Source organism: Chelmon rostratus, chromosome 8 (assembly GCF_017976325.1).
Source record: "Chelmon rostratus isolate fCheRos1 chromosome 8, fCheRos1.pri, whole genome shotgun sequence".
NCBI classification, from domain to species: Eukaryota; Metazoa; Chordata; class Actinopteri; order Chaetodontiformes; family Chaetodontidae; genus Chelmon; species Chelmon rostratus.
The window spans coordinates 19,004,734-19,013,939 of NC_055665.1; the positions used below are offsets into that span (position 1 = coordinate 19,004,734).

General features: G+C 42.0%; 1 protein-coding gene across 2 annotated transcripts; it reads left to right on the forward strand.

Moving 5' to 3' along the window:
* The first annotated feature begins 1,180 nt into the window (after window positions 1-1,180).
* Window positions 1,181-7,729, forward strand: ncam3 (neural cell adhesion molecule 3). Of its 2 annotated transcripts, none has more exons than XM_041943265.1 (17): window positions 1,181-1,689; window positions 2,395-2,466; window positions 2,605-2,802; window positions 3,030-3,167; window positions 3,533-3,676; window positions 3,895-4,012; window positions 4,563-4,717; window positions 4,881-5,014; window positions 5,203-5,338; window positions 5,500-5,667; window positions 5,862-5,981; window positions 6,184-6,186; window positions 6,366-6,493; window positions 6,581-6,749; window positions 6,933-7,122; window positions 7,264-7,359; window positions 7,653-7,729. In XM_041943265.1, the coding sequence occupies exons 1-17, from the start codon at window positions 1,623-1,625 to the stop codon at window positions 7,693-7,695; spliced, it is 2,079 nt and encodes a 692-aa protein (XP_041799199.1). In that variant the 5' UTR covers window positions 1,181-1,622; the 3' UTR covers window positions 7,696-7,729. The 2 variants fall into 2 exon arrangements, with proteins under 2 accessions (XP_041799199.1, XP_041799198.1); XM_041943264.1 differs by having other exon boundaries at window positions 1,187-1,689; window positions 7,231-7,359.
* Window positions 7,730-9,206: the final 1,477 nt, after the last annotated feature.

A 9,206-nucleotide genomic window follows, 5' to 3' on the forward strand; every position in this document is an offset into this window, starting at 1 on the left:
CAAGTCAAAATGTCTCCTGTTCAAAAGGCAGATTGACTTTCCAGAGATCAAAAGTTAGGAGGCTTTTTGCTTCTTTTTTGTCATTGCCTACTTACCGTGCAGCAACAACTGGACCAAACAGTCTTAATGCTGAAAATATTAAATTAAAAATGTGTTCTGTGTCTGTGAGATCTGTTTTTGTATTTTCATAAAATTGCACCTTATTTATTTTTTGCAGTCCTTCTCAGAATAGGGTAGAAACAAAACCAGTCTCTGCCCTTCTCTGCCTTAGTGTGTGTGTGTGTGTGTGTGCGTAAGCTTAATGCTTACTGGGTCCAGGATGCTCTCCATCAAAGCGCTCAGCTCCTGTCAGATCATGGGTCAGTTGAACATCGAGAGATGACTGATTAGACAAAGCCTGTTTGCATGTCGCCGTGCGTTTGTGTGTGTTCCCAGTGAAGCTCTAATCATGATTGGTGACCACATCCCGACGTGAATCAGTACTGCACAAGCGCACACACACTTATCAGTCTGCTGGTTGCTAATTGTCGTCGGTAGCTCTCTCTAATTGTGGCATCTTGTCAGACGCTTTCCATTTAGCTGATGTGGTCTTTGTTCGCAGCAGTCATGACAGCGTGACAGAATACAGCATGGCCACCACTACTCTTATTAGTAACACCTGTGCTTTCAATGCAACAACAGTTTGAACAGTAAAAATGTTGTATGCTCTTTCATGCCAATTCTCTTGAGTTCATTTCTACACACCACCAACTTTATTGTCCTAAGTTTTGCTTTGATTGAAGTCTTTGAAGTCTGTTTTGATTTGGTATTGACTTGACTACTTAAACAAAAGCTTGTGCTTGAAAAAGATTTGAAAAAGATCAAATTCAGTTCCTTTTGCAATCACACTGTTTTTCAAAGTACGGACACGTTTCCTTTGTAGTAGAGTGGGTGTCACTGGGGTAAGTTGAGGACAGCGCCTTAAAGGAAGTACATTTTCAGCACATGTGCCGCATGTGGTGGCAGCGTGGTGAATTTGGCATACGTGTTTGTGCTCGAAAACAATGTCACCATTTTTAAATGAGAGAGGAAAAACCGATGAAATGATAAAAATATCTTTCTTCATCTCTTCTTCCCCTGGGGGGGGGCTGCCTCCCCTGCTTTCATCCGGTAGCCTGGAGGGAGAGAGAGAGGGGATAGACAGGGTGGAGAGAAAGAGAGAGAGAGAGGGAAAAGGGGTAAAAATATATTTAAAAAATGACACAGATAGAGGATAGGTAAAGGAAAGGAAAGAGAGAGGGACATACGTCATTCAGTCACCTCCCATTTGTCCTCATGAATGACCAACAGTAACCCTGTGGGGTTAAAGGAGGGATGAGAGACCAATGCTTCCTCTCCCCCTTCCTCCACCCTTTTCTCGCTTCCTCTCATCTCTGCTGTGCCCCTATATAACCTTCGACACAGACCCTCTCCCCATCACAGTTATGTTGGGAGAATAGGAAGCAACAGGTGTCTGCATGTTAGTGGGAGACTGAGTCACAGATATTTGAAGTTTCTTTGCGTGTAGCAGATTTTTGGTTGATGTTGTAAACTTTATCAGGCAAGCATTTGAGCGTCTTCTCCAGCTGTGTTGACTGGCAATCATGAAGAACCACTCAGCTCTCGCCCTGAGGACGGCCTTGCTGCTGTTGCTACTCATGTACGGCACAGGTAAGAGGCTGAAGTTTTGAGACACTGTGCAAATGTAAGTTTATGGCTGGCATTTCAAAGTGTACACAGTCAATAATTGAGGAAGTAATCTATATCTGACTATTAATATCTGATTATCTCACAAATCTGTAGAAATAGTGAAAAAAAAGTTTCACCTGGACTCTGTCAGTTTAAACAGTTAATGTTCATATATTCACTTCAGATTAAAGGTGTTTCAAACCACATCTGTCTTTTTTGACCTACTTTGTTATTTTACAGAGTTTTATGTCTTACTGTAGATGATAAACTCATACTTTAAAGCACAGAGAACATTTGTTAGGTCAGCCCATATTTTATAGTGAAACATTACACATATTAATAATCACTTTGGCTCTAAAAGAGGTATTCCTGCTCTGATGTGGATGTTGGATCAATCTGTTTTGCCATCAGTTTAATCTGGCTCTGCAGAGCATCAGCTATTGTGCCCTGCATAACCATCAGTTCTACTGTCATTTTGAAGCTTGAAAGATGTTGTGCATATGGTTTAAAACAGTGCAGACCACCAAATCTTCCTAACAAACACTGAAATGATTGAGCAGCATGTGTATTATTAGATCAGATTTAGCAGCAGTGCATGGATAATTTTTTGGGGATCTAATCACACGCTCTCTAAGCGCCTTTTGTGAAAAGCGGGTTCCAAACTCTTCTTCTTCTCTCCTCCTCTAGATGCAAAGATGGAAATCATTATCAGTAAGCCAGATGTTGCGGTAGGAGATGAGATCTTACTGTTGTGTAGAGGTGAGTCATTTGAATTTCATTTGATGGCTAATGAAACTTGTCCATGCGAGTGAAATGTTTCAGTTTGAACCTCCTCAAGGAAATGAGCCTCCATGTTTTTTTTCACTCTCTTCCTACTCTCTCTTCCTACTGTCCTAGCTGGGGGAGATGGAGTCATAACGTGGCAAAAGGATGGCGCAGAAATCGAAGATGAAGAAAAGGTGTTCTGGGTGGATGAGACCTCCTCTAAACTGAACATTAAGAAGGCTACGATGGAGGATGCAGGAAGTTATACCTGTCTGTGTGACTTTGAGAGCGGACACCAAGATAGCATTGCGATGGAGCTGTATATTCATGGTACGTAACACCCGACTGCACACACAAACTTGAACAGTCAGTTGTTGCTGAACCTGTCCAGCGCAACAGATCTATTTATTTTTTGTCGAAATCTTCAAGTTGCTTATATTCAACATATGAGGTCTTGTTTGATGAACCAAACCCTGTTTAATTTGATGATGATATCACTCATTTTGTTGCTTTATTGTGTGCAAAATAAGCATCTTAAGCGTCTCCTCTTTTGGCAGAGGGTCCATCATTCAGCCACACCAGCACCTACCATGAGTTTCTGGAGGGCCAAGACGGTGTGGTGCCATGCCTGGTGACTGGAGAGCCAGCGGTGGTTGTTCACTGGCTCAGAGACAAGCAAGAAATCCCTTCTGATGGTAGGACCAGCACCCTGGGACACTTTTTTAGCACTTGTCAATATTCCTATCAGGTCACCTTTACAGGCATGCACCATATGCGTATGATGGAACAGTATTTTGCATATTTGACTTTTTACAGAAATATATTTTAGATTTGTGTCTGCTATAGCTAACATTAATGCTTTACACACAGATCAAAGATTCTTTTGCTGATTGGTATCCATCTGGTGCAGCATAAAGAGCTCTGCAGTGTGCTTTGCCCAGCTGCAGTAACATGGCTGAATAATGGACTTTCATCCAGAAATATAACTCTCTGTTTTATGTGTTTGTCTCCACCTTTGCTTCTTGCCATCGCTCTGTCTGTGCATTTTCTCTCACTTCAGGGGTGAGGCGGGTGCGTCAGCTGCCCGATAACACGCTCTTAATTGAAAAAGTGAAAAGAGAGGATGCTGGGACATACGTGTGTCACGCCCAGATCAGAGGAAGGCCCGTCGATGACCGCCTCTCCGTCTCTGTTGTTGTCAACGGTCAGTGACTTTTTCACATCGATAAACAGTGGCAGGGGTTTGAAAGAGAGTCAAAGACACAAAGATCCTTTCTGATTCTTGCAAAATCTGATGTGTGTAAGACAACACTGCGTGTCAGGCACTTTATTCGACAAACACACTTTGTATTTTAAGTCATAATGATGACACACTAAATTTCAAGTGCAATTTTGGGCCAACATGTAATTTCCGCCCTGCAGCACCTTCTATTGTGCATCTGAAGGAAGAGGAGAAAAAAGTGTTGGCTGGACCAGAAACCAACGTTTCCTTGCTTTGTTTGGTGGACGGTCTGCCAAAACCCAACATCACCTGGACCATGTAAGCACTGACTTGCTTACTTTTTTTAGTATCACCATAAGTATTGTTCAGAGAGGTACGTTATGCATCGGCATGCTGATAATTTACAGTATAAGTATAATATGGAAATAATTTATCTGATCTAGACCTGTTTCTCTTTACTTCTTTCTCATTGCAGTTCATTGCTTTCCTTCATTTCAGTTGACTGAGATGTTTTTCCTAAACATTAAATGGTTTTTATTTTCAGCCTCAGCTTCGGACAATCCATCATCAGCAATGAAACTATCATTTTGTGCTGATATGTAGACAAGCGCCCCTGACTCTCAGTAGGCCTGTTGCTAATGTAGCATGACATGTTATCTGTGTGTCAGTGGGTGAACGCAGAGAAATTTCCTCATCAGCTTTGTTAATGTTCTGTAGCACCGTCGCTCCCTCCTCTGGCCTCACTCTTCCTCTTATCCTCCATTAAGTATCTGGATTGCATAACACTGTCTTTTGAATCCATATGAATAACAAATCCCTACAACATTACGTGTTATTAAGTGTATTTTACGCATTTTTCATCTCCCAGGCCGATTACGATTGACCCTTCACGTCATCACTTTAACTCAGACCGGAGCCAGCTGACCATAAGGTCTGTTGCCAGGGCCGACTATGGAGAGTACATCTGCACTGCCACCAACAAGATATCTGAGAGCAGTGCCACCACCACACTTCATGTTTTTGGTTAGTTCAGTTATTATATCATTTTTCATATTAATCATGAGCATGATGAAGATTTTCAACCAGGTTGACGTGTTGCTTTATCCAGTTGTACTATAATGAGATGCATTTCTTTAAATTCTAGTGAGGTGGTAACTGTTACAATAAGAGAGATGTTGTATTTCAGAGGCCCCAGAGGTGTTTGTGTCAGCAGAGCAGCAGAGCGTGTCAGTGGGTGAGCGTGTATCTGTGTCCTGTAACGTCTCTGGCCATCCTCAGCCTGTGCTGCACTGGCTCAACAAGCACAATGGACAAACACTGGTAAGAGTGCATGGACACATACACGTGCGTACATGCAGTTGTGAGCAGCCCCAGAGCTGCATGAGCTATATGACAAAGAACACTCCACTCAGCTCCATGTTAGAGCCTCACTAAATTTCAGCATTGTCATTACAGATTGATGTTTGGCCTAATATTTGATTGTTCCGTTTTGTGCCTCCCTCTGTCAGGACTCTATCTCTGGTCGCATCCATGTTGTTGATGGTGCTTTTGTGATTGAGGACGTGGTGCCCTCTGATGGTGGACTGTATTCCTGCATGGCTGTCAGCGCCTCTGGAAATGCATCAAGAGATGTTGCAATACACAGTACGAGTCTATGTCTGTCTTTGTGTATTGGAAAAAAAAACAACATGAAACAAAAGTAGATTTCATCTTCACTTACGATCATGCATCTAACGCGCAATTCCAATATTTGTTTTTCCCGCTTCCGTCCTCCCTTCCCTCCTCTCTGCCCTCCTGACTCACAGCCGAGCCCAGCCTGCCTCACTATCTGTCAGTCTCATCTGGACCGACCTCAGTCCTCTTCTCCCTCAAAACCCTGCCCATCAGTGGAGGAACACCAATCACAAGTTTCATTCTACAATGGAGGCGAAGTGCTGCAGAACAGTGGAAGGAGATCGTCGTCCCAGTTTCAGGTAAATTATTTGCTCCTCATGGAGGCTTTGCTGTGGTGCATCATGCCTCTCAGGAGAAAATCAGTCAGTGAATCGTTTCTGCTTTAAACTGCTTTAACCATGATCTCTATTCCGCCATAAATACCTAAATCATGTACACCAGCTGATGTTATTTCTTTCTGTGTGTGTGTGTGTGTGTGTGTTTGCTATTGTAGGTCCTCTAGCTATCACCAAACTCAAGCAGTACACGACGTACACAGTGCGTATGGCTGCCTTGAATGCAGTGGGAGTGGGACAGTTCTCAGATACAAAGACAGTTCGCACCCAGGGAATACGTAAGTGTTACACATACTTCATGCAACATGCGGAGCCTGTAGCAACCAATGCTTTTCCTCCTCATCTGCCATCACTAATTTATCTTTTTTCATCTCTCATGCAAACATCATTATAACGTTTCCATGACATCATCATCTGCCGCCTGCCCTGTTCTTTCATGCTGCTGATGACACCATGTAATCCGCTGTCATCCGTCCTCAGAGGGTAAATTGCACACAGTCCTCCACTCAGCTCCGAAACAATAAACTATACTTCTAAAAACAATAGCCTGCATAAGCAGATGCATCTACATCCAAAGATGAGGTGTTAACTATTATTCATGACTGCTGAATTTAAATGCAATGTCATGATTTCTTTCCTTCCTCTCTGCTTCCTGCCTGTAGGTGAACCAGACAGTCCAGTTTTGTCGGTTGATGGGATGAAAATAGAGAAAAACTCCTTCTCCGTCCCTCTGAAACAGATTGATGATGGTGGATCTCCTCTGCAGCACTTCAGTGTACGATACGGGCAGGTAAGAGACAAGAGTGTGTATCAGTATGTGAACTTGGTGTTTTTGTGTCCTTCAGTGCTCTCATGCTCCTTCTTTATGCTCACTCAGAATAAGGAGGGGGCCGAGTGGAAAGAGATGCAGCTGCCGTCCAATACTGACTCCATCTCCCTTCAAGACCTGTCATTTGGCTCATACTATCAACTGGAAGTCATAGCGATCAATGCTAATGGTTCCTCTGTCCCTGCCACGTTCAACTTCACCATTGGAGAACAGCCTGGTATGTGTCGAGACCCCCCCACAACACACACACACACACACACATACTCGGGAATGTGGCTTGAAATGTGCCTTAAACTGTGAACTGGGAGCGCTGACAACAATGCATTTCATGCCACTGTGAGGATATTTTCCATACTTTCAGTTAGGACATCTTGATTCTGACTAATGTCTCCCTCCAAAGCGAGTAGCATGACCAAAGGCTGGGTTGTTGCCATCGTCATGGTGATTTTCCTGGTGGTATTCCTGGTGGTTGACGTCACCTGCTGCTACAGAAATCACTGCGGCCTGCTCATGTCCATCTCTGTGAAGCTCTTTGGACAGAAAGTCCCGGGCATGAAAATGCCTGAGGACGGAGAGGGAACCACTAATGGGTAAGTAGAGGTTGGAAAGTATTTCCACCAAATAAAAGCTTTTTTATTCATTTATTTTTTTGTAGAACGTCAAGTTGTCATCATCATATTTCGTTTGTGTGTGTGCAGAGAAGTGAAGCTAAAGGGTATATCCACTCCTAGAGGCAGTATGCAACTGGCGGGGGTTCAGACGTTCACTAAGGAGGCGGGGCAGCTCACGGAGGTCACCTGCGACAAAGCCTCCCTAACAAAACACGAGTACGTTCATTCACTCCCACTGAGTTCAAACCTTCTCTCCTCTGTTCAGATACCTGCCGCTTCCTTTCACTCGACAACAACTAAATGTAGTTGTAAGCAAAATATCACCATGAACAGCTGCTAGATCTGTTTGCAAGACAGTCAACAGCAGTGTTTGACCTGAAGAAAACATAATCTTACAGCATTTCTGCTCATTTACCAGAGTAAATTGTTAAGTAATTATTAAGTCGTTTTCTATACAGTTATATGTGTTTTTACCAATATCTCATTGATGAATCATGTGTTTCCTACAGGAAAATACAGCCAGGTAGAGACCTGCAAAATGCCGATGCATGAGGCCAAAAAAAAAAAACAAGCAAGAAACAACAAATAAGAAGTGTGAAACAACAACAACAACAAGAGAAGCTATCAACCAATCACTCAGTTTAATAACTGACTCAGAGCAGCCAGCCATCTCTACACTGGACACAACTGCCATGGGAAGGGTCGAACACTACTGACAGACTGCAGGGAAAACACTCACTCACTGGGCTGTTTCAGACGCCTGTGCTGATACAGCGAGAGGACGGCGGGCAGCCTGACAACACTGTTCTCTCCTCAGCTTAAGGAGTGCAGCCTCCAGTTGACATGAAGGCTGCACGCTGGAGGTTCAGCCATTTAATAGTCTTTTTGTTGTTCTGTCTGCTCCAATTTAGGTGCCATACAAAAGACGCAATCTCCTTTCACAGGGTATTCTTGATGTCTGTGTTTTACAGGGTAAAATCATTGATGTTACATATCAATCCTCAAATTGCCATACTATCACAACACATGTTTACTGCATTTTGAATGTTGTACACAGACACAAGGTCTTCTTTTATTTTTACTCATTCTGAATCACATCATGGATATTCTGTGTAATGCAGCTATTTTATTTGTTCGTGTTAATGTTTCTTCATATGTGTTTCTATTATTATTAACTTTTTATTAACAGTGCATTGTGGCTGCTCTTCTGATTGTTATGTAAGCCTGAGCATCTTATTTTCTGACTGTATGCCAATAATGAGCAGCATTTAAAGGGCATTTCAGCTAGAACTAAACCTAACTAACCTTAATATACTTTTTATTCACTGATATTTATTGTTTTTAAACCATACATGAGAGATATTTGTCATGAGAGGCTTTGAACTTGAAGCCATGTTTGACTTTGTAGCCCGCTTTACTGTTAAGCACTTTTTTGTGAAAGAATTTTCATAACGTCGGCAACTAACACTGGCCGCATAGGGGACCTGTAATTAAAAGCAACTTTTATTATGAAAGCCTCCTTTAAAGTACCTGTAATAATAGGCGACATGTAAAGCATATATACACCTAACAAAACTGACTAATGTTCTAAGTTATTTTGTATTTATAGTCATATTAATACTTACAGTAATCAAATATGTTAAAGTGAAAAACTCCAACTCCAATATTCCTGACAGTATCAATGTGTTTTGATATTATTGTAATATTGTATGGAACACTGTACATGGTTGTATATACATCTTTGCGTTTGATATAAAAGCATTTGGTAGCATCTCATCATAACATGCAGTAAAATCATTAACACAGAATGGAAAATGTTTTGTTTCTGAAAATCAGAATCACATAAAGTATCTATTCTGAGAGTGATGGAAAGACAAGACTGTGCTTTTTTATCCTGCAGGTGACTAAGAACAATAGAAATAGCTGCACTGACACCAGGAAAGCAGCAGACTGAGGCCGTCACTGCATGGTTTAATATGCATCTGTTTTTTTTATTTTTTTTTTATGCATCTGTTTTTTTTATTTTCTGTTTTAGGCCAGTTCACAAACTTTTTTTCCCACTT